General features: G+C 45.4%; 1 protein-coding gene across 2 annotated transcripts in view; it reads left to right on the top strand.

Annotated features, from left to right (window-relative positions):
• Positions 1–6917: 6917 nt before the first annotated feature.
• The window catches only part of HEPHL1 (hephaestin like 1), a 54854-nt gene continuing 35685 nt past the window's right edge, over positions 6918–26086 (top strand). Inside the window, exons 1-5 of one of the 2 annotated variants that reach the window (XM_054015633.1) lie at positions 6918–7129; positions 17914–18158; positions 20698–20910; positions 22526–22705; positions 24279–24533. In XM_054015633.1, coding sequence (XP_053871608.1) covers positions 6960–7129; positions 17914–18158; positions 20698–20910; positions 22526–22705; positions 24279–24533 — 1063 coding nt within the window. In that variant the 5' untranslated portion in view covers positions 6918–6959. The remainder of the gene's footprint in view (positions 7130–17913; positions 18159–20697; positions 20911–22525; positions 22706–24278; positions 24534–26086) is intronic. The other variant, XM_054015634.1, reaches the window with a different exon arrangement.

Raw genomic sequence — 26086 nt, 5'->3', positions numbered from 1 at the left:
CACCTAATGGGATTGAAATCAATTGTAGTTAAGTGCCTGGGCACTTTCAAAAATCCCAGTAGATACCTATTTGCATCTTTAGCTGTGTAAATACCTTTAAAAATCTGGCCCTAAATACTTATGAAAATCCCACCTTATAGCTCCAGAGACTTCCTCATCAACCTCTTCCAGGCATTCACCAAGTTGGTCATTTATAAGTTCAGCAAGAGCCAGCTGGGCTGATGAGCTGGACACCGGGATTCAGTTCCTGGCTCCGACTAGATTTCCTCATGTACCTTAATGAATAATAATCTCTCTGTGCCTCAGTTCCCTTATCTGTAAAATGGACAAAATACTCCCCTATCTCAAAGTTCTCTTGTGAGGATAACTCTATTGATGTTTATGAGGCACTCAGATATCACAGTGATGGGGGCCATCTATGTATCTAGATCAGACATTTTCAAAGTGAGGGGCGGGTCACCCTGGATGGGCACAGACAGTGGTGGATTACCACATCGGCCCATGCCTGGGGGCCCCCACAAGCCGGAACTCTGGCTCCATCTTCTCTGGCTCCTCCTCTCCCTCCCCCCGGGGCCCTGCTGCCCTGCTCCTCCTCTTCCCCCGGCCAGGCCAGATGCAGGAGCTGTAAAGTAAGCATATCCTCCCTCCCTCCTGTGCTGAGCTGCCCCCGCAAAACCTCTCTCCTTCCCCCCGCCCCAAGTCCGTCTCCTTCTCCCCTCCCCTGAGCCCTTCTCCTCCCCTCTTCCTTCCTGCATGGAGCTGCCCGCCTCCCCAGTCCCTCTCCTTTCCTCCATGTTACACATGGGTATAGTGAAACACACAGAGGTTAAGTGAATTGCCTACACTCAAGCACAAAGTGAATCAAGTATCACTGCCCGTCTCCAACACTTACCAATAGACACTACTGTTTTCATGAAAAACCTCATGACTCAGCTATTACAATGCTTGGCACTTAGACAGAGTTCTCTGGCACAATGCTGTATTATGTGTACAGCCTGCTGCAGCTGTCCACACTCACCTGAAAGTACAGGCTCCAAAACTACTGACACAAGTATCAGCAGGGTTATTCATTCAAAACCAAACAATGCATTGACAAGAGGACAACTTTAAGTGCATTGAACCATTTATTTTTATTCATGTTTATTTCTATGTTGCCTATTTTATAGTAGTGTTTGATTCTTTGACATGTAAAGCGAGAAGGCTCCTGCCATGAGCAGCTTACAATCTAGTATTTTTCCAATAAATACGTAGTTTATAGTCAGTGTTTGAAAACTTCAGGCTGCTTTATAAAAGCTAAATAATTACTCCTCACTCCCTGCTGGGAGGTAAGTAAGTAAAAATCATTTTATGATGTGGAAACTCAGACAATGCAAAGTTATGCAATGAGCAAAGATCATCTAGCGAGGAAGAGAACTCATTTTTCTGGCTCCACAGCCTATGCTCAGACGCTCTGACTACATCAGCTTCTCAGACCACTTAAAAAGGAAAATTTACATTTCATATCTAAGTTACACAGGAATAATTGAAGTATTTTAAGTCATTACATGTTTTTCTTTATTAAACCAGTTGCAATAAGATAGGCCGTTCTAAATCATTTAAAACAATAAAGTCAGTAAAATAAAGTGCAGCAACTGTACATGGTTCCTTTGTTGTCTTCAATAAATAGTTGGTTTCCCCCATAGCTGTTTTTTTTTAAAAACACTTTTCCAGACAGCTCAGTACATTGTATATAAGCTATCTAGGTTTTTCTCTGCTCTCCTCTCACCCTCTCTCAGATTCATTCCTTCTCTATTTGAATGGGTCTTTTAGACAGCCAAAATTTCCCTTCTCCTTTAAATATATATACACATTGCTGCTTTGCTCCCTGTATTTGTAAACAGACCTTCCCTTCTAGGGGTCCCCCAAACTCCTCTTTTGCCGCTCCCTCCTAAGGACATGCCCCCCCCCCCCAATGCCCAGTTTTGCCAAAAAGGTTGGGAAGTCTGGGGCAGGGCTTATAAAGGGGACTGTCCTGGCCAAAACAGGATGTGTGGTCACCCAAGACTGTTGTAAGAGCTGCCCAGGGAATCCGGGTAGCTGTGGGGAGCCCCGGACCCTCCACCTGCCCTGGGCGAGGAGCCAGGGTACCTGAGAGCAGCCCCTGGCCCATGTCCCTGCCCCCAGGGCACATCATCTACAACAGGTGGAGGGTCCAGGGCTCCCCACAGCAGCCCAAGCTCCCTGGGCAGTTTTTACCCATGGCCTGACTTCCAGACAGGCTAGGAGGCAGGGCTGTGGGGGGAAGGGGAAGAGCAGTGGGCAGAGCCCCATGGTGTGTGTGTGGGGGGGCAATGTTCTTTGTGCCCAGGACCCCAATAAATCTTAATCCACCTCTGGGGAAGGAATGTATTCTGGGAGGGCATGAGATGTTTTAGAAAAAAAATATTGTGACATTGCATCCCATTTTCGTCATAGTAATATTATTATGATATGATTATGGCATAATTATGATGCATTTTGTACAAGATAAGTCATGTGAGGTGTCATTGAAAAAGTTATGATTTGCTGAATATGATTATCCTATTTGTATGCATGTGTCATTTTTGTATCTGAAGTTAGGAATATTGACTAAGGATCTGTATTTCAAATGGGCTTACTCTGGAAAACACTCACAGCCAGTCTTTCAGGTACAACAATGAAGAAGCCAGACAGTGCTGATGGCCCATCAACAAAGACAGTGGACACTGGAAAAAATTCACCTTCCTGTGAATGTTCCAGACAGCCTGTAAGTAATGGTTGCTATGACTCAGCAAGGTATGCAAAGGCCTGTGACCAGGCCACGTGACTCTGGACTCCATCTTGGGATGTCAGTGTTTTTCCACAAACCGAGGTTTGGGACAAAGAGTTCCCACCGTATGCTAAAGCTATATAAAGCAGAGAGTGACATCATCGTTGGTTCTTCACTCCCCACACAAGAAGACTCCTGGAAACACCTGAGGAACAAAGACTGAACTGGGAGAAGTGCTGGACCCAGGCTAAAGTGATTTCTAGCCTGTGTATGAGAACCTGGGGATTCCAAGCTGCAAAGCAACTGCAGCTTGTGCTTTAAGAATCTTCAGCCTGCTTGTATCATCTGCCAGGGTGAGAATTTGCTAATTCGTATCCCATCTTTCTATTATTTTAGGCTTAGTTTGTGTTTTTGTGTATTTGCTAGGTAATCTACTTTGATCTGATTGCTATCACTTATAATCATTTAAAATCTATCTTTTGTAGTTAAAAAACTTGATTTTGCTTTATCTAAACCAGTGAGTTGGAGTGAAATGCATGGGAAATCATAGGTCAAGGGGCAAAGGCTATTGCATATTCCTCTCCACATTTGGGGGAAAGGGGTTGAACTCTATGAGCTTATACTGTACAAATCCCTGTGCAGTGCAAGACGGTATAATTCTGGGTTTATGCTCCAGAGTGGGTTCATGCCTGGGGAGCTGAGACTTACCTTGGCTGTAGCATTTCTACTGTTGCTTCATGCAGAGGCTGGTCAAAGAGCCTACATGTAACTGCAGCTGGTGTGTCCCTACCTGTGTGAATGCTGGTGGAAGTGTAGGATTGGGAGCGGGTCTGCAGTTTGTCACAGCAGCACAATGAAAGAGGGAGCCCAGGCTGGTGGGTCAGAGGGCTCAGTGGCACCCCAGTTCCAGGCAGCACCATAGGGGAAACCCGTCACAAATACTGTGCACATTTTACACGTGGGGAACAGACAGGACTGGGACAGGGACAGGTTGGAGGGGATGGGGCAGAAGAGGTCACATTTGGGGAGAATAGGCAGAAGCGTCTGTGACCCCTAGAGAACACTTCACTCCCCCTCTCTCCGTCAATATTCCTGAATCGCACCATTCTTCTGCTGTCAGCAACGTTCTGTGCAATCCACTGTCAAAATGCATGGTTCAGTGCTCACTAGTGCTGGTCCATATGGAGGATTACAACCTACTATTACTATCAGTTACATCATTAGCTCAAGTGGTAAAGATCTGTGAGGTGCATCTAAAATGTTCCAACCCTGCGGATGAACCATTTTGGTGTCAATATGATGCCACATGAGGGAATTTCTGTTTTTTCAGTTTGCTTTTTTTAAAACCTAGGAAATTATGTACATGCACCACATTAAAAGAACACGATTAAGATTGCAAAGTCTAGCACCCAAAAGTAAGGAAATGTAAGAATTCAAACTGCTTGTGCAATCTCAGTTTGACCCCTTTGCATGTATTCATTGTGATACAGTCGTTAATTACATGTAGGGTTGGCAACAGTCTCATATTACAAGGGACATCCCTTGTTTAAATAGAAAATTGCCTGTCTTGTACTAAATCAGCACAGGACATCTTTTATCCAGTATTTCAACAACAGGGGGCTAGTACTCATGGGTGTATCTTTCGGGTAGAGCCCTAGGGTTGCCAACAGTCCCTTATTACTTCATCTCTGTACAACAAGATTGGGAGTTGCTGAGTGCTGCAAAAAGCAGCAAGAAATACCCGTGGCGAATACATGGGGGAAGAGGCGGGGTGAGGCATTGGGGGAATGGGTGGAGTGGGGGCGGGGCAGCACCCCCCAGCAGATTAGAAACTCGGCGCCTATGATTTCATGGTTAAGGCAGTTGAATGCTGACCTAGAGAATTGGATTCTGTTCCTGTCTCTGCCCCAGAGTTCTAGATGTGATGCTGGGCAAACCAAACTGTTCACAGGTGGTCACTCATTGTGTGTTCCTTATTTTCTGGTTGCCCAACTTGAGACCCTGGAGACTGATTTGTAGAAGTGCTGAGTACTCATGTCTGCAATGAAAGTTGCACTTTGAACATATGAAATACTATATAATATTAACTCCTTTGAAAAATCAGGTCCTGGGAATCTCAGATGCGGCACCCAAAATTCCTTTCTGTGCCTCAGTTCCCCATCTGTAAAATGGGGATAAGACAACCACCCTCATCTCACAGGCGTGTTGTAAATATAAATTCATTAATGTTAGTAAACCACTCAGATACCATGGTGTTGAGCACTACAGAAAAGCCCAGGAGGAAATTAATAATACTGTTTTCAGGGAAGTGTTTGAATAGTGCACAGTAAACAAGGCCTGGGACCCCACGCTGAATAATGGGGAAAAACAAAATATTGAACAGCTGTGCATTAAGTGAGCATCATCCATCCTGCACACCGAGTGAGGCATAGTTCTATGGAAAATAGGGGATCATGTAATTAAAGATTGTATCAAAATGAATATGTAAAAGGGGCTAAATTAAAATAGAACAGCCAACCTTAATTCTGACATTTCCTAACTTGAGTGCTTGTCATTGCAATCTTAATAATGTCCTTTTAACATTGTTTGTTTGTTGTTGTATTCCAAATATATTTTGCATATATAATTGTGTGTGTGTGTGTATTCTCCTATTATAGACAATTAGGCCTGGATGTTCAAAAGTGACTAATAATATTGGATTAAGGTTGCCAGATGTCCGGTTTTCTACCAGAGCATCTGGTTGAAAAGGGACCCTGGCGGCTCCGCTCAGCATTGCTGACCAGGCTGCTAAAAGTCCGATTAGCAGCACTGCCGGCGCAGCGGGGATGGCAGGCTCCCAGCCCGGCTCTGCGCGGCTCCTGGAAGCGTCCCTCCAGCTCCTAGGCAGAGGGAGGGCCACAGCGGCTCTGCATGCTGCCCCCATCCCGAGCGCTGGCTCCATTGGCCAATAGGAGCTGCAGAGCCGGAGCTCAGGGTGGGGGCAGCGTGCGGAGTCCCTGTGGCCTAGGAGCTGGAGGGACCTGCCAGCTGCTTCTGGGAGCTGCCTGAGGTAAGTGCCGCCCAGTGCCTGCACCCCAACTTCCTCCTGGGCCCCAACACCCTGCCTCAGTTCTGAGCCCCTTCTCACACCCAGACTTCTTCCCGGAGCCCGCACCTCCTCTTGCACCCCAACCCTGTGCCTGAGTCCGGAGCCACCTCCCACACCCTGAACCCCTCATTTCTGGCCTCAACCCAGAGCCTGTACCCCCTCCCACACCCCAACTCCCTACCCCAGCCCAGAGCCCACGCCCCCAGCCGGAGCCCTCAGCCCCTCCCACACCCCAACCCCCTGCCCCAGCCGATGAAAATGAACGAGTGAGTAAAGGTGGGGGAGAGAGAGCGATGGAGGGAGGGGGACAGAGTGAGTGGGGGCAGGGCCTCGGGGAAGGGGGGCGGAGCAGGGCAAGGGTGTTTGGTTTTCTGTGATTAGAAAGTTGACAACCTTATGCTGGATGTCTCCATTTTTAGGGTCCAACTTGAAAAAATGTAAAGGGGCCTGATGTTTAGAAAGTGCTGAGCATCCACCCTATGAAAATTAGGATTGTTCTCAACTGTGCAGTGGCTAGTAGGGTGATCAGATGTCCGGATTTTACAGGGACAATCCTGATATTTGGGGCTTTGTCTTACATAGGCGCCTATTACCCCCTCACCCTCTGTCCTGATTTTTTACACTTGCTACCTGGTGACCCTAATTTCTAGTGACTTAAAGTTACTAAGCAAAGTCTAAGAGTCTAGATTTAAAGGTCTAAAGAAATGATGAAAAGCAAATATTTAAAAAAAAATGTGGATGTGCTGAGGACCGAAAAAACCTGGCCTAACACTACAAACCACACTTTCTGGTAAAAGTGGAAGAAGGACTAACAAGCATCCAAACTTCCCAAAACACTGATTTGTTGTAGCCTAAAAGGCAAACAAAAATAAGCCAGTTACACATTCATTGAAGGGCTGGCAAAAGTCCTGTCACCATAGCAACCCCCTCAATGGGCCTGTTTTGCTTGCACAAGCTTTCTTGTCTATCCCACCCCCAAACTGCTGAATAGGAGGAGCTTTGCTTTGTCCATTCCTTATTTATAACTTGTTGAGAGCTAAGGGGAGGGAGGGGTGAGCCATCTCTGCTGCACGCTTGCTGACTGAGTTGCAATTACACCTACAAATGCCTTCTGTGTTGTATGGTGGCTGCATGCTGGCTCTTAAATTCCTTTGGCTGTTTGTGTTAGTAGAAGCAACTACCAGAACCTATTATGTTGGGATTGTGGAGGAGAACTGGGACTATGCACCAACTGGGAAGAATCTGATTACAGGACAAAACCTCACAGAAGATGAGTAAGTCCCTCAGGTTTCTGGTAAATCAGATCTCATGATGTCTTGAAAGAAAAATTCTTAGGTCACCGATGTTGTCTTAAAATGTCTTAAGTTTATGCCGTCACTGGACTTTAGTTAAAAAAACAACAAACTTTTGCTAGTGTGGCTGCAATATACATTTAAGGCTGGATATGACCTGTTCAAGTCAGTGGAGAGACTCCCACTGAATTGAATGGGAGTTGGATCAGGCCTCTGCTGTTGTCTAAAATGACTTCTCTCCCTTATTACTGATAAAATAGGGGTGGGGTGCAGGAACTGGATACGTGCAGTGATGTTTATTGCAGGGTGAATTTCAGGTGTTGACAGTTCTCAAAAAGGACTTAAAGGGTTTTTTTATTGCAGCTTTGCTTTAGAAGGATTCATGTGGGAAATCAGGTATTTCGGTGAGCGCTGGCCCAAGGTGACGTCACAGTTCTGCCACCACTAAGCACAGCTTTTCCACAATGAAAACTGAAGAGAATCTTTTGTAAACTGGTGAAATTTGACAAATTGGAAAAACTGGTTTGAAATCAATAAGGACAAATGCAAAGTACTGCTCTTAGGAAGACAAAAACAGATGCACAACTACAAAATGGGGAATAACTGGTTCTGTGGCAGGGCCGCCCAAAGGATTCAGGGGGCCTGGGGCAAAGCAATTTCGGGGGCCCCTTCCATAAAAAAAAGTTGCAATACTATAGTAACATGTATTTGGAAATGTAAAAAATATCCAGTGAAATACATTCAAAAATTATTTTTTAATAATTTGAAAATACATGAAATACATTATTTAAAAACATTAAATGCTTTAATGGTATGTATACATTTGCAATTACATAATGGGCTGTCGCTGGGTGATGGTGATGGTTGGTGCCAATGGGCTGTCACTGCCTGGGGGTGGTGCTACTGTTGCCCAGGGCTGGGTGGGGAGCTGGGCTCTGGGTCAGGGGGTGCCCGGCTCAGAGGAGCTGGGCTCGGAGCTGAGAGTCAGGGCTGGGGGGGATGGGGTCGGGGGAGTGTCTGGTTCAGAGGGGCTGGGCTCAGAGCTGGGGGTCAGGGCTGGGGGGGGATGGGGTCGGGGGGTGCCTGGCTCAGAGGGGCTGGGCTCAGAGCGGGGGGTCAGGGCTGGGGGGGGGGATGGGGTTGGGGGGGGTGCCCAGCTCAGAGGGGCTGGGCTCAGAGCTGGGGGTCAGGGCTGGGGGGGGAATGGGGTCAGGGGGGTGCCCGGCTCAGAGGGGCTGGGCTCGGGGGTGGGGGTCCGGGGGTGCCCGGCTCAGAGGGGCTTACCATGCCACTTACCCCCACCTCCCCCCTCTCCCAGAGCCTCAGCGACCCACGTCCAGGAGCTCCTGCCGCTCGGCCTGCTGGAGCTCGCAGCCTCGCCCCCTTACCATGCGGCTCCGAGCGGGAGGACCTCAGGCCCCACCCGAGCCACTGCAGTGCTGTCCTGGACGCGGCGTGTTGAGGCGCCAGGCGATGCGGGAAGGTGAAGGTGTAGGCGGGGGGGAGCCTCCGACATTCTCGTGGGGGCCCCTGCGGGGCCCAGAGCCTGGGGCAAATTTCCCCACTTGCCCCCCCCGGGTGGCCCTGTTAGGTGGTAGTACTGCTGCTGAAAAGGATCTGGGGGTTATAGCGGATCACTAACTGAATATGAGTCAAGAATGTGATGCGGTTGCACAGAAGGCTAATATTCTGGAGTGTATTAACAGAGATATGATAAGAAAGACACAGGAGGTATTTGTCTTGCTCTGCTTGGTACTGGTGAGGCCTGAGCTGGAATACTGTGTCCAGTTCTGGGTGTCACACTTTAGGAAAGATGTGGACAAATTGGAGAGATTCCAAAGGAGAGCAACAAAAAGTTTAGGAAACCTGACCTATGAGGAAAGGTTAAAAAACTGGGCATGTTAACTCTTGAGAAAAGAAAAGTGAGGAGAGACCTGATAAGAGTCTTCAAATATGTTATGGGCTGTTATAAAGGGGACTGTGATGAATTGTTCTCCATGGCCACTGAAAGTAGGACAAGAAGTAATGGGCATAATCTGCAGCAAGGGAGATTTAGGTTAGATATTAGGAAAATCTTTCTACTATATGGGTAGATAAATTCTGGAATAGGCTTCCAAGGAGGTTGTGATATCACCATTATTGGAGGTTTTTAAGAAGAAGCTGGACAAACATCTGTCAGGGATGGTCTAGGTTTATTTGGTGCTGGCTGAGCGCAGGAAGCTGGACTTGATGACTTCTCAAGGTTCCTTCCAACTCTACATTTTTATGATTCCTTGTGGAACCACAGAAGTTAGAGATAGGAAAGACTTATTCAAGATTCAAAAGCACATGTACAAGTGGGATGAGAAGAAGATGGTCCATACAAACATAGTGTATACTGCACATATAGGCCTTGGTTCAGGGAGCCACGGAAGTCAGTGCTTAAATTTAAGCACATGAGTATTCCCACTGAAGTCATGTGCTTAAATTTAGGCATGTGCCTAAGTACCTTGCTGAGCTGTGACCATAGTATTGTGATGTGTATATTCTTCTTACACACACAGCTAGGGTGACCAGACGTCCCGATTTTATTGGGACTGTCCCGATATTTGCTTGTTTGTCCTGCATCCTGACTGATGTGCGGTCGGGACACTGGACAAACAAGCAATTTTGCCCTCCCGGAAGGGCTCTTGCCCCCCTCCACCCTGACTCTGACCCCTCCATCCCCCATTGGCTCCCTCCCTAAATCCCCGCCCTGGCCCCACCTCTTCCCCATGCATGTGGCACTCCTCCTCCCTCCCAAGCTTGCAGCTGTAATGGCGGGGCAAGCCTGGAGGGAGGGGGTGGTAGCCGGCTTCCAGTTCCTGGAGCTGGTGAGTAGGGGCACTGGGCGGGCAAGGGGGGCCTGGCCAGGGGGCTGCTCCCCCAGGAGGTAGAGGGGGGGCTCCGGACCCCAGCAGCAGCGGGGGAGAGTGGCTCGGGGCCGCACAAGTGGCCATGTAAAGTTTATCGGCTTGGACGGGACCCCGGCCGGCTCCCCGCCCCGCGCCAGCATGTTGCGCCGGCCGCCACAGGCCAGGTAAGGAGCCGAGTCGCTCCCTCCCCCCTCGTCCTGGCTCCTCAGCTGAGCCCCGCTGTCACCCTTGCTAGCCCCCCTTGCCCGCCCGGTGCCCGTACTCACTAGCTGCAGGAACTGGAAGCCGGCCACCACCCCCTCCCTCCAGGCTTGCGCCAGCATTCCAGCTGCAAGCCTGGGAGGGAGGAGGAATGCCACTCAGCTGAGGAGCCAAGGGGAGGGAGGGACTCGGTTCCTTACCTGGCCTGCGGCAGCCGGTGAAACATGCTGGCGCGGGGCGGGGACGCTACCCCCCTACAGGGCAGGGCGAGGAGCCGGCCGGGGTCCCCCCCCAGCCGATAAACTTTACTTGCCCACTCGCGCGGCCCTGAGCCGCTCTCCCCCGCCGCTGCTGGGGTCCGGAGCCCCGCGCCTCTCGCTTCAGCGGCTCCTTCCCCGCGGGGCGGTGGGACGTGCTGCATGTGCCCGGGGCCTGGGGGCAGCGGCCACGGCGTGGCCGGCACCTGCAAAACAGCTTTTTTACTTTTTTTTTTGCTCCGCCCCTCCCACCCCCCTGCGTGTCCCAATATCCCATCCCTCCCCACCCTGCGTCCCGATATTTGATGTCAGTGATCTGGTCACCCTACACACAGCTAAACTTGATTCTCCATCCATTACATCCATGGAAGACCTCTAGAGGAGCAGGCATCCCTGAGGCCCTGGGAATTGGCGTACTGACTATACTTCTGAACATTGTGTGTTTATTGAAGTCCACATGGGGACATATTAAAGTTTTAGTTTCTTAATTAAGAAAATGAAGGGACCTTCCCCCTACTCTAGAGAGCAGGTGTGGGACTATGCACAGGGATGTGGGTAGGGCTTGGGAGAAAATAGGGCTCTGCCCAGGTGTAAGAGTCCACACTAGTAGACCTTGATGCCAGTTCAGAACTTTGTATTGTTGTAGAAGTTAGAGATGGAAAAGACCTATGGAAAAGCTATCTAGGCAATGCCAAGCCAATACAGGATTGTTCCCTACATCCCTAGTGATATATTCATGATAGTTTGAAAAGTCTCAAGCAATACAAGAAAAATATTTTTTTTAAATAACTTTAGGTGGAAGCCGTATGCAATTTTACAGATAATTACCATAAAAGTACCAAAAATGCAGTGTTAGCAAGTGAAAAAAAATGGACTTATCACTTTTTGTTTTAGCATGGATGTGATGGTTATGGAGAAGGAGAGAAGAAATGGCATAACATTCTATAACCACTGTTTCTGGTAAAAGAGGAATGACTAACAAATGGAACTGTTCAAACTTGTGAAGAAAATGTTGTGCAAATTCATTCACACTCCCAGAAATCTCTCCATTTTGCAGAATTTTGTAAAACAGTAGTTTGACTGCAAACCTGTAAAACTACACGTTTTCAAACAGCAACTTCACTGAAAAATGGACTTTTTTCCTGACTTCTTAGTGAGAAAAAATAATAGTGCCAGGGTGATAGAACTGAAAATGGTTCCATGTTCCTGTGAGCATTTTGGGAAAACAGGACCAATTTTGATTTAGCAACAAAATGTTCAGTACTTGAGTACTTAGAACAGTGTTGCAACCATTTCATCCCACTCTGCTAATGGGCATCCAAACTTAAGAAACACAATGAGGTTGTTTTCTACTAGTTTCACAAGAACTTTGTAGGTGCAACCCATTGTTGATTGCCTGTTACATTTTCCCCTGCTGTGACTGATTCATAAATAATATGAGTCTGCTACAGTAGTGAGGAAAGAAAGGGCTTTGTGTTTTTGCTCAAGCGGGGAGGTTGTGCAATTAGTTCAGGAGGTCCCAGGTTTTATTGCCTAGAGTTATCAAGAGAGTCATTACACATACCTAGACTGCATGGTGGTGGTTTGTTCTCCACACGTGAATATATTTCAGAGTTTGTTATTTGGAAGGGAGTAGGGTGGCAAAATCTTTCACTGGGAAGGCTACTGCAGTTGTGTTACATATTGGAATTTCTCACTGCCCTGCTCAAGATAGCGGAGGATTGCTTCCCTGCTCTCATTCCTAAGATGGAAGAGCTCCAATGAAAGGAATTTAACTTCAGATGGGGTGCAGATATTTATAAATCTCTCACACACCAGGAAGAGTTTGTATCTGTCCTGCAGAATGTAATGTTAATGGTATTTTTGCTGTCTGCCCTTGGGGGACTATTTGAATACTAAGCTGTACACTTTGCTGTTTGGAGCAGGATGCCCATTCATGCACAGCACTCTCTGAATTTGGTTGCATGTACTTTAAAGTCAGTGACATTAATTTACATACCTATTTCAAAGACAGAGAAACTATTTGTTAAGGATTTTAAGTTAACTCTTTGCTTATTTTTATAGTCTAATTTTTACAGGACATTACTTCCTAAGAGTAATTGTTAAATCTTTTAAATAAGAAATTGATTGCTAAAGTTATTAAGCCAGGCAGGATAATCCAGTCCCATAAAACCTTTGGATTCATGCCATTCCAGATGACCTGGACAACAGGGCAGTACTCTTTGAAAAGGCAGCGTTCTGCAAATAATAATGCTTAGTACTTACTATACACAGTCATTTTCATTTTCAAACCTTGACTGATTAATCCTCACAACATCCCTCTGATGTAGACAGGTAAGTATTATTACCCCAGTTTTACTGATGAGGAATCTAAGACATAGAGGAGGCAACCTAAACTGGTTCTCTTAAAAGGAGCTAGTGCACACAAGTTAGGGAATGTTCCTTTTGAAGCTAGCTGGTCTTCAAAGCTGGCCTGAATTCTCATCCAGCACAGCCCTAAGAACATAAGAATTGTCATATTGGACCAGACCAAAGGACCATCTAGCACAGTATCCTGTCTTCCAACACTTGCCAATGGCAGGTGCTTCAAAGAACAGGACAATTATCAAGTGATCCATCCCGTTATCCAGTCTCAGCATCTGGCAGTCAGCGGCTTAGAGACACTCAGAGCATGCGGTTCCATCCCTGACCATCTTGCCTAGGGTTACCCTCCGTCCGTATTTCCCCGGACATGTCCGGCTTTTTTGTCTTTAAATAGCCGTCCGGGAGGAATTGGTAACAAGGTTAAAAGGTCTGGGATTTTCCCCCCTCCCTACCTTCCGTGCAGAGTGCGGCATGGCTGATTGGGCGGCTGGGCCTGATTGAGCCGCCCCCATTGGCCTCCAGCAGCCAGAGCCCCTTTCCTGCTCCTCCCCTGCTGCCTCAGCACTCTGCGCGGGAGGCATGTTTTGCCTCCACGTGGAGGAGCCAGCATCTGACCGGCATGGGTATGGTAAGGGGAGTCCCGGGGGGCAGTCAGGGAGCAGGGGGAGGGTTGGATGGGTCGGGAGTTGTGGGGGTGCGAATATGGGGTGGGGGGGTGGGCGGGTTATATTATGTTGTGGTGCCCGAGCTCCAGCAATATCCAGGGCCTGGGGCCCTGCTCCAGCAATATTTGGAGCTGGGTCTCTCCCCCGGCCCTGCCTGGAGCGGGCCCCAGCCTCCACCTGCCACCGCCCCCGCATGTTGCTCCAAATCTCTAGAAGCTATTGTATCTATACTGGGCTAGTCTTGTTTTTTGTCATGTTCAAGGTCTATCTCTCTTAGGGTTTTCTATAGTACTCTTCACTATGATAGCTTCAATGAACAGCATAACTTGAAATCCACATAATTTTTGCTACAATAAAAGTTGACATTTATAAAAGAAAAATGGTAACAAATTAAGGTCCTCATGCTGAGCACTTGCATACTCAAAACTCCCCCCATGTAAATGCCTGTTTAATACATATCTGTGCTGGTGCAGTTGTTTCTCTATGAGTTAACAGATGATTCCTATACTGTGATTGTGAAACTTGCCAATCTTAAATCAAGTATTATGACTCTTTAAGATCAAAGGCAACATAAATATCATTTAAGGTGACAATCCTTGGCAAAATATTCTTTGTGACTGATGGGTGAAATAGGTGTTGACATTACATGTAACTCATAAACATTTACTGTATGGCCTGATTATCAGCATTAGTCTTAGTGTCCTCGGGGTGAAATATTTATTGCTGTAGCATTTTACTCTACAATTCCTTTTGGAATTAATATATCAGTTATAGCACTTATTTTGGGGAATGGCAAGCTGAAATTAAATCAGTAAGATTCTAAAGGGCTGCAGTTTGTTCCCTTTTGATAACTCCTTGAAGCTACATTCTCCTCCTCCATCCATGTGTGTAAACAGAATTTGCCTGCTGGGGCTTAAGAATTGCTAGAAATGGATAAATTGGGGAAATGAAATCAGGAATGGCCTAAGGATTTGCATGGAGCCCTTGCTGCCAGAGTCTGAACGAGGCCTTTAGGGCCTGATTTAGCAAGGCACTTAAGCATGTGCATAACTTTAAATAAGTGAATGGTCCAATTGAAGTCAATGGGACTACCAGTGGCAGTCAGTTTCCAAGCAAACAGCTGAGCAGGCAAACAAGAGAAGCTAACAAGGAAGTTCCTGAGGATGTTTGCTGGAGGGAATGTAGGATATTTTTTCTACAGGGAGTATAGGAATTTTTGTCTACAGGGACAACTCTACATACCCAACAAGGGATTGCCAATGATGGAATGTTATCATGATCTGCAAGGGATGTGCCATGTTGTGGTCCTGCCTGAAGAAAGAGATGTCCTTTGCAAAAAGTGCAAGGTGGTAGCTGTATTGGAGGAAAAGAGTCAAGATCCGGAAAGGCAGCTATTGAGCCTGTTTAGCCTTAGAGAAGCAAAAGAGCTCTTGGACAACCAGATTGAGGCAGCACCACTGCAGATCTATCTGTAGAATGAATAGATTTCCAGGGAACAGAAGAGAGTGGAAAACAGAGAGGAGAATTAGCTGTTTGTAACCAAGCAAAGACAGAGAAGCAGGATTTTACACAGCCAGAAGCAGATGGGCAATCTGTGCCCACCAGAAGAAAGAGGACTAGGTGAAATTCAATGCATGTAGAGGTATCTAATCGCTTTCAGGCACTTCATGCAGTAGCCACAAAGAATATATTGGAAGATTCAGCTGAAGGGAAAGAACAGGGATCTCCACAGGACACACCTGAGTATGGATGCTCAGCCCAGCTGTTGAGAATGTCAAGCATACCCAAATGAAGACTACAGACTTTCCAAAGAAGACAGACAAACCTCAGTGAGGACTTGATATTAAGGAGAGTGGACAAGACATTCTGCAGGGGACAGAAGGACAGCAAGATAGTCTGCTGTCTTCCTGCAGCAAAGACAATACACATCATTGAAAAACTGGATGGTATTCTGAAGACTGTGGGCAAGAATCCATTGGCTATCATAGAATCATAGAAGATTATGGTTGGAAGAGACCTCAGGAGGTCATCTAGTCCAACCCCCTGCTCAAAGCAGTACCAACCCCAACTAAATCATCCCAGCCAGGGCTTTGTCAAGCCAGGCCTTAAAAACCTCTAAGGATGGAGATTCCACCATCTCCTTATGATGATATACATTGGCATGAATGACACTGCTTCATGGAGCATCGAAAGCATCCAGGATCTTAGAAAGAAGAGGAAAGGTCTAATGATCTTCTCAGGGATCCTTCCTTTCCTGTGAATGAGAGAATATAGACAGCAAGAAGATCCTGGACATAAACTGTTGGCTAATTACGTGGTATAAAATAGAGCAGTCTGGTTTTATGGAACATTGGTCCACCTAAGGGGAGAGGAGGATATGTGACTTGAGCTATCTCCCTCTGAATAGAAGGGGAACCAATCTTCTGGGTAGCAGACCAGCTAAAGTAGGTAGGAGAATTTTAAACTAGCATCTACAGGACAGGGTGCTAAGGAGGAAAACACAGTAAGCTCAAGCATAAAACTCATACTCAGGATACCATGAATGTAAAAAATCAAGGCATCAAAGGATGTAAAGAGAAGAAATTCTTCAGTTGTTCACACACCAATGTTAGCACCCTGGATAATAAAAAAGAGGAATTAAAAATACTAATTTATTAAAAGAAATGTGATGAGACTGGTCTTACTGAAACCTGGTGGGATCATTCATGTGACTGGTATGTCAAAATCACTAGATACATTCTATTCAGAAAGGATAGAGTGGGTAGAAGAGAATAGGGGTGGTGGTACTTTACATTAAAGAGACCATTACTGGCTTTAGAGTTACTGATAGTTCAGAAGGACAGGATCTGAAATGTTTATGCATCACAAACTAACTGATAAATCACAGGATCGGCACTACCAGGGGTCTGCTATAAACCTCAAATCAGATGAAGGAACAGATGGGCAGTTCTTTAAACATCTATGTACAACATGTAGAAAGAAAAATTATGTTATTGTGGGAGATTTCTGTCTGTGGAACATATGCTGGAGGTCTAATGCTACCCCTAGTTTCAATGAATGGTATAGGTTCGATCTAGACAAAGATGATAAAATTATCAATCATGATGTAGAAAATGCAGAAGTATTCAACATATCCTTCTGTTCTGTATTTAAAAAGAAGGATGATGTATTCATATTATACAGTGATAAATGAAATACTTTCTATTTCATCAGTAGCTATGAAGGATGTTAAACTGCAACTGTTAAACATGTTTAAATTTGCAGGATCAAATAACTTTCACAGAAGAGTAGTAAAAGATTGGCCAAGGAGCACTCTAAAATTAATGATGGTTTTTAACAAATCATGGAACACTGGGAATGTTCCTGAGGACTAGAAAAAGCTAATGTTGTTCCAGTATTTTAAAAGGAGTAAATCAGATGACCTGGGAAACTAATAGGCCAGTTAGCTTAGCATAGATTCTGGGCAAAATCATGGAAAGGCTTATAAGGGATACAATCAGTAAAAATTTAAAAGATGGCATAATTAATGCTAGTTTAATATGGTTTTATGGAAAATAGTTCTTGTTAAACAGACAGCATTTTTGGCTGCTAAAGGTAACTGGGTTGACACAATATTCTTAGATTTCTGTAACTCACTTGACTAGAATTGGTCAAAAATTGTGTTCTTTTTTTTCCTTGCAAAATTTGGATTGTTTGGCAGAAATTAAAATACTGAAAAATTTCAGCCAAAACCCCAAATATTTCAATTTATAAATACTGCTGCAATGCTAATTCAGGTCTCTCATCCTCCTATTCTCATCCATAGATCAAATGGAAGTTATGGGCTTGAAGGAGAAATTATTGCTGAGGTTGTTTAACTTGTGTTATGCAGGAGATCAGACCAGATGATCATAATGGCCTCTTCAGGCCTTAAAAGCTATGAAATCTATTAAACTGGTGCCTGAATTAATTCATTCTCTTTTCCCATTGCTAGAGTGGGAAGTGTGCTTTGCTTGCTTTCTTTTTTGGGGCCTCCTGAGCAGTTGAGGATTAAGCTATGGACTTTCTTCCTTCTGGTCTTTTTGCCAAAGCGGAAATTGAGTGATGAGCTGCTGGCATTACACAGAAACCCCTAAATGGCAGGACCTCAAGCAGTTGTTTGCCTTGCTTGTGCTTAAGGCCAGCCCTGATAGCATGACAACTACTGTTGCATAAGAGGGAACTTTCATCATTGTAGTACAGTAGGGTAGGACCTGACTCCTCAGCCTTTATTCGGGTTGAGTAGCTCTGTGATTTGTTCCGCTGAGTTCAGTGGAACCACTTGCATGAATAGTAAGCACCAACTTTTGCATAAATTTAAAAAAGAGTATTTCTGTCTTTAAACTATTTTCCCCTCCATTCTATAGACATGCGAGTGAGTTTGTGAAGAGAGGAGCCAACAGAATAGGACGTATTTACAAGAAAGCTGTTTATAAACAGTTCACAGATGGTACCTACACACAGGAGATCCCCAAGCCATCCTGGCTGGGGTTCCTCGGTCCAGTCATGAAGGCTCAAGAAGAGGATATCTTTGTTGTTCACTTAAAGAACTTTGCTTTCCGTCCATATTCTCTGCATCCACATGGTCTCTTCTACGACAAAGATTCTGAAGGTAAAAACCAGTTCTCAGCTTCACTCCACACCTGCCCCTTCTGCCCTCTTCTTCCTTGCCCTGTCCTCCTCACTCTGCTGCCCCTCTCTTTTCTTTCTGTTCCTAAGTAACTCCTGCCCCCACCCCACCCCAAAAAACCCTGTGGCGCTAACCTGATGTTTGCCACCATCACATTATTCACTCTATTTATGTGTTATACCGCTTCCCCCACCCAGTTATCTGCCTTGTCTATTTCAGCAATATTGTCTCATTGTTTCCTTGTATTCCCCTATCTTTGCTTATTTCTTTGCTTATTTCTTTGGGGCAGGGACTATCTTTTTGTTCTGTGTTTGTACAGCACCTAGCACAATGGTTCATGACTGGGACTTCTAGGTGCTGCACTCATGCAAATAATAAATACATAACCATTTTTGTTCTTTCTCATTTCTCTTTTTCTACCCCCCTTCCCTTTATGCAGTGAATACACTGGATAAGGGCCTGGTCCAAAGCTGATTGAAGTGAATGAGAAACTTTCCATTGACCTTAATGAACTTTGTATCAGTTCCTAATAAACTGACCAGTATCATTAACCAGTAACTTAAAAAAGGAAAATTCTCATTTATTATGTTTTTCATTTTTAGAAAAATAGTTTCTTCCTGCCTTGCTTACTTTTCTTAGTAAAAATGTGAGACAGTCTAAATCCTCCTCTCTAGTCTAGATCTTGGCTCCAGTGATGTGTTCTCTCAGGGGCAAATGACTAAGCTTCAATAGCTCTTTGTGGGGCTATAACATGTGATGTCATTTGCACAAGGAGGGATATTGGTTTGAATGCAGAATTACATGCTGTGTGCATTTTCTCCTCACCTCCGTCATCAACATTTTCAACAATTTTAAGGCCAGCAGGGATAATTACAATCACCTAGTCTGACCTCTTGCGTAACACACGCCATAGAATATTACCCAGTAATTTCTGCACCAAGCTCAATCATTTGTGGCTGAACTATGAGGTGAATTGAAAAATACTATTTCTTTTATCTTTTTTACAGTGCAAATATTTGTAACAAAAATAATATAAAGTGAGCACTGTACACTTCGTATTCTGTGTTGTAATTGAAATCAATATATTTGAAAATGTAGAAAAATATCCAAAAATATTTATAATAAATTTATATTGGTATTCTGTTACTGTGTGATTAAAATTCCAACTAATCAGAACCATTTTTTAATCTCACGCTTAATTGCGATTATTTTTTTTAATAATTTGACAGCCCTAGTTGCCACTTATTTATAACTGAAAGAAAATCATTCAGATTCAGCATCACAGAAGTGTGTGAGACCTGACCTGGCTTCTTTGGACAGTTCCAGTGAAAAACTGCAAGATGCTGAGTTTAGCTAGAGGCTGTTTCTGTATCACAGTGGAACAACGTGTACAAAACTTTCATCATGAAACCCCAAAGTTATGCCAGGGTCACCAAAAAGTTTTCTGTTTTGTGAACTTTTTAGCAAATGTGGGTACAAATGGGTCTGAATCAAAACTCCCCACCCAACACCCCAAATCTTGAAAGTATTTGAATTCAAAACCCAACTCTGTAGCTAAATTTTGAAAATGGCCCCTATCTGTTGTGACGGAATGTACCCCTGTGCTCACACCCTACATACTATTGTAATAATGTTTGGGCGAGGTATGCCATGTGAGGTATCATTTAAAAAATCGTAATTTGCTGATGAGTAATACCATGGCCGCATTGTATATGTGAAGTTATAAACATAACTTGAGATGTCTAAAAGTATGTTTCCCAGATAAGTCTGGGGAGTGACCAAACCAGTTTCTCAGAGACAAAGGGCAGGCTGACAGCTCAGCCAGGTGTAAACAAGGCTGATGGACCATTACTTCTAAAGGGCACCCTGGGTTACACAGCTATTTATTAGTCTGGATTGTGCCTCCGTAAATCACATCTGTGATAACAGGCTAGGCCAAAGCCCCAGATTTAAATACCCCAAATTAAATGGCCGGGAATAGGATGCTTCATGGGAGTGTATGCCTTCATCTGGGTGTGGGAGCCAGGCGCATGGACCAGTCCTGCTGTCAGCTGAAGAGCTGCCATCACAGATGTCTCAGGTAGCTTGTGCAGTTCTTTATACTAGCAGCAGCAGGCACAGCTACTAGCATGGCACTAACATGGAATCAGACAGAGTTTCTTTGATGTACCTTTCTGCATTGTGTATGCTTCTTTTATCTTTTACTCTTTAATCTGTAGAGGCAACCTCTCAAAGCAGCTCAGATGTAAATCAACATTACCAGTCTGTTGAACATGATGTCTTTTGAAAATTATACTTACTAATATTGTGATGGCTTTTTATTCTGGAGGCTATTCTCAGAATTACGTCTTGATTTATAAATGATTCTGTGTTTGCAATTGCTGCTGTCATTGGTCTGTTTGTGAAATACTTTGTTAAGTTATTTCCAAAAAATGTAACAAACAGAAGAAATTCCATACTTATTTAGGGTAACCCGTTTTTCCAATATGTTTGGTCTTAAACGCCCTTTTTCTTCCATTAGGAGCCCTCTACCCAGATGGAACAAGTGGCAAAAGCAAAGAGGATGATATTGTTGTTCCTGGTGGAAATTATACATATACATGGCCAGTGAAGAAAGAATATGCCCCCACTTTGGCAGACCCAACCTGCCTGACTTGGATTTACCATTCGCACATTGATACACCTCGAGATATCAGTTCTGGGTTAATCGGACCACTGCTGGTTTGTAAAAAAGGTACAGAGCTGAAAATACTGAGAAAGCCCCTCTGCCTGTTTTAGCTTCTTAATAATTGTTTTTGTTTACAGGTGTAAATGTTATGGGCTTGATTGTGTCCGTACGTAGCTCATAGTAAGGGGCAGTTTATAGTTGTACCACTCTAGGAGCTTGGAATTGTGGCTCAGGGACCATTCCCTTGCTGCTTCCCTCATGCTTCAGAGGACAGTAAATTGTGACCAGCCTATACATCCACAGATCCTTGCCTCAGTTAGGGCAGAGGTTGCATAGTGAGCAGTGCATTGCAGATGAGACCACATGTCTAAAAATGAGGACAAAAATAAATATTAAACATCTGCCTCATTCACAGAGTATCATCCAGTATGCCAACTGAACAGGGCAGTGGTTTTGTGGAAAAATGGCATGTGATCATATCATGAAAGACTGTCATCACAGGCGCTGACTTTCTTCTTTCTGGGTGGGTGCTCCACCCCCTCTCTGCCCAGAGGCCTCACCCCCCTCCCCACCACTTCCCCTAAGTCCCCACCCTTGCTCTGCTTCTTCCTGCCCCGTCCCCGCTCCACCCCTCCCCTGAGTGTGCCCTGCCCTCGCTCCGCCTCTTCCCGCCCCTGCTCCATTCCCTCCTCAGCGCCTCTTACCTGCCACTGAACAGCTGGTCAGCAGGTAGCTAGTGGGTGCATCCACTATTTTTTTGCATGGGTGCTCCAGCACCTATGACTGTCGTACAAGGGACAAGTGTTAAAGTTGTGCAGGCAACCTTAACATAACAGTTTTCAAGTACATAAAAGGTTGTTACAAGGAGGAGGGCGAAAAATTGTTCTTCTTAATCTCTGAGGATAGGACAAGAAACAATGGGCTTAAATTGCAGCAAGGGCGGTTTAAGTTGGACATTAGGAAAAACTTCCTAACTGTCAGAGTGGTTAAGCACTGGAATAAATTGTCTAGGGAGCTTGTGGAATCTCCATCATTGGGGATTTCTAAGAGCAGGATGAACAAATACCTGTCAGGGATGGTCTAGATAATACTTAGTCCTGCCTTGAGTGCAGGGGATGGGACTAGGTGACCTCTCGAGGTCCCTTCCAGTTCTATGATTCTATGATTTACAGAGTGCTTCAGTTAGAAATATTAATGTTTTTCTAGTGCAGGCTTTTTTGTATGGAATATATCTTTATATTTTCATGCATGTCGAATCTTCAGTGTACGGGAATGTGCTCTGTACATCTGAAATGATAACCTGGCCCATGTATTTTACATACAAAATGTATGCCTACCTTGGGACAATCTTTGTATTTCCTGAGGAAGAGGGAGACTTTGCTATGAAAGGGGCTAACCTAATTTCAAACCCCGCCTGCCTCATTCGAGTGCCTCAGAGTCATTCTTCATAGGGTAGCCTATGAAATCGTCCCATCTGCCTGTATATATGAAGCTGAATTAACATTCTCAGTATGGTCATTCATTCAAATAACTATGCTGAAATTGGTCTGTAAAAGTCTTGCAGCTTAATAAAGTACTTCAGAAATATTGTACATTCAGACTTACTGTAAGAAGAAACATGTTAAAATTTAATTAACTCTGAGTTTATTTTTTAGTACTTTCCTGTTTGTTTGTTGTTTAGGAAGTTTAGATGACTCCTCAATACAAAGCACTGATGCTGCTAAAGGCTTTGCCCTGATGTATAGTATTGTAGATGAAAATCTCAGCTGGTACATTGATGCAAATATAAAAGCTTTCTGCTTGGACCCAACCACGGTTGACAAAGAGGATGAAGGTTTCAAGAACAGCAACAAAATGCATGGTGAGCAGCCACTATCAAGCACAACCTTGTCATGCAGTAGCGACTAGACTCTTTTCATGTCTGCAATATATTGCTGTTCCTTATAGATGCTTTTTAGATGTCTTTCCTTTCTTTGTTAATTGGGAAGAAATGAAAGCATAGGCTGAGGGTGGGCCAGACTATTAACCCATTGTACTTACGGAAAGCCTCCCCTCAAGTCTATAAGCAGCATGGTATGTAGGGCACAGGATCTGAGGAAGGTGCCTGGCTCCTGTGCCCATCACTACCACTGGCTTGCTGTTTGAACTTTGGCAAATGGCTTCAGTTTCCCCACCTACAAAAGAGAAATGATGAGACTAACCTTTTGTAAAGCATTGTGAGATGTAGTGCATAAAAACACTACTGGAAGTGGTGAGTGTCCAAGGCTCAAAAGTGCTTTACAAATAATGGGCCAGATCCTCAGCTGGTATAAATTGGCATTGCACTATTGCAGTCAGTGGAATGACAGCTCTTTGTATCAGCTGAAGATCTGGTCTCATGAAGTTAGCCTCTTCGCTCCCTGCAATGTAGGTAGGTGGCACTGTAGTCCCTTTGCATGTGGAGAAGCTGAGGTAGAGAGAGATTAACTTAATCAGTTTCAAATCTGAGTGCCCAGAGTTAGGCACCTAAACCCATATTTACACACCTAAATAAATGGCCGGATTTTGAAGTTAATGGAAATGTGGAATCCCCATTAATGGAGGCTTTTAAGAACAGGTTAGACAAACTCTTGTCAAGGATGGGCTAGGTATACTGGGTCCTTTCTGAGCACAGGGGGATAGACTAGATGACCTCTCAAGGTCCTGTTCAGCTTTACATTTCTATTATTCTATGATTTTCAGAGGTGTTGCATACCCACAGTGTCCATTAACTTCAAAATCAGGCCATTTATTTACAGATTTCAGTGAAAACGTAGCCTAAGTGGCTTCCCAAGATCACCCAGGAAGTTTGCAACAAGTAGCGATAGAAATCCAGGTCTCTTGATGCCCAGGCCTGTGATCTAATTGCAAAGTGCTCCTTCTTTCCCACCTGGAACTATTGCCGCAATGTTTGCACTCTGGTTTTCAGTCGTAGCAGCCGCTCATCTTTTCAGAACAGTTCTTCAGCCGCAACTAATACATGCTATTAATTATTTATATCTGTATTATCGTAGTGACTAGTCATGGACCAGGACCCCACAGTGGTAGGTGCTGTACGAACATAAACCAAACAGACAGTCCCTGCCCCCAAAGAGCTCACACTCTAAGTATAAGAAATAATAGACTAGATGGATACAGAGGCACAGACGGGAGGGCACAAAGAAATAATGAAACAATATTGGTCAGCATGAGGTCTCTGCACATTAGCGGCCTAACCGTTGTCAAGTTTTTTGTAGACATAATGGAAAAGGAGAGTTTTGAGGGGGGTTTTAACTGCCTAGCTCGGATATGGTCTCAGCATGGACATTCTGCGGGTTTATTTTAAGGACCAGGCATTTACATTCTTTAAATAAGAGTTACTAGCAATCTGTGCTTCTCCTTTGTATCTCATGGGTTGTGTTCTGTTTTGCTTTTAGCTATTAATGGTTACATTTTTGGAAATCTCCCCACCTTGGAGATGTGTGCTGGTCAATCCGTGTCCTGGTATTTGATTGGGATGGGTAACGAGATAGACATCCACTCTGCGTATTTCTATGGCCACACCATCATTAACAAAGGCCACAGGGCAGACGTCGTCAACCTATTTCCAGCAACCTTCATTACAGTGGAAATGATTGCAGGAAATGTTGGGAAGTGGCTGTTAACCTGTCAAGTAAATGAACATTTACAAGGTACAGTGATACAGATCTGGCAAATCCTTCCAGCAAGATGCCAAGTTAGATAATTTATAGTACATATTTCAGACTAAAAAAGAGAACTCAACGAGCAGAAGTAGGATTGCGGGCCTACATTTTCCCAGGACATTAACATCTTACACTGACTTGTTTCATCAAATAAATCTTGTGAGTCTGATTTCGGTCATTGACAAAAAGCTATATGGTGCCAAATCATCAGCGAGTGTAAAACTTCAGAGACTCATGTGAGTGAGGATGATTCACACAAGAAGGGGTTGCCAGATCCAGCCCTAGCTCAGTACTTTTGTGCATACTGGGGCTTTTGGTGAGCAATGAATGCAGGGTCAGGCCTTTTGTATGCACTGTCTTGTAGAATATAGACTGAGGTGGGCAAAATTTTTGGCCTGAGGGCCACATCTGGGAGGGGGAAATTGCAAGCAGGGCCATGAATGTAGGGCTGGGGCAGGGGGTTGGGGTATGGGAGAGGGTGCGGGGTGTGGTGTGCAGGAAGGGGCTCAGGGCAAGGGGTTAGGGCTCAGGAGGAGTGCAGGGGGCTCAGGGCAGGTGGTTGGGGTGCAGAAGGGGTGCGGGGTGCAGCAGGTGGCTCAGGGCAGGCGGTTGGGGGCTCAAGGCAGGGGGTTGGGGCGCAGAAGGGGTACAGGATGCTGGAGGGGACTCAGGGCAGGGGGTCTGGGTGCAGAAGGGGTGCGGGGTGCGGCAGGGAGTTGGGGAGCAGGAGGGGTGCGGTGTGTGGCAGGGGGCTCAGGGCAGGAGGTTGGGGTGAGGGGTGCAGGAGGGGTTCGGGGTGAGGACTCTGGCCTAGCACTGCTTACCTTGAGTGGCTTCAGGGGGGCTCCCTGCCTGCCCTGGCCCTGCGCCGCTCCCGGAAGTGGCCAGCACCATGTCCCTGCGGCCCCAGGGGGGCGGAGACAGAGGGCTCCGTGCACTGCCCTCCCCTGCGGGTACCTCCCCCGAAGCTCCCTTTGGTCACGGTTCCCCGTTCCCAACCAATGGGAGCTGCAGGGGGCAGTGCCTGCAAGCGAGGGCTGCATGCAGAGCCCTCTGTCCCCCTTCCCCCAGGGGCCGCAGGGACGTGGTGCCAGCCGCTTCCGGGAGTGGTGCAGTTCCCGTAGCGCCACAGGGGTGGCAATCCTGCGGGCTGGGTCCAAAGCCCTGACGGGCTGGATCCAGCCCATGGGCTGTAGTTTGCCCAACCCTGATATAGAGTCTTTTACACTTAAAAAAAGTCATGTCAGTTAAAACATTTCATACTTTTTCTGTTTAATGAAATCTGATAAAAATGGTCTGTGTTTCTAGAAGGCCAGTGAGAGGCTTTTTCATGAAAGAACTTACTATTATTATTAAGTTTTGTTTGTATTAAAACAAGAGCCCAAAAGCACCCAATTGGCTCTCCGTCTGCACTGTACAGACCTAATATAAGAGAAAGTCCCTGTTCCAAAGAACTTACAATCTCAGTCTGATCCAGAGACTCCCACTGGCTTCTATGAACTTTGGATCAGGCAATCAAGGCTTGATTCTGCAAGGTGCTG

The sequence above is a fragment of the Malaclemys terrapin genome, chromosome 1 (assembly GCF_027887155.1).
Source record: "Malaclemys terrapin pileata isolate rMalTer1 chromosome 1, rMalTer1.hap1, whole genome shotgun sequence".
NCBI classification, from domain to species: domain Eukaryota; kingdom Metazoa; phylum Chordata; order Testudines; family Emydidae; genus Malaclemys; species Malaclemys terrapin.
This window is presented reverse-complemented; position numbering and strand designations above follow the sequence as displayed.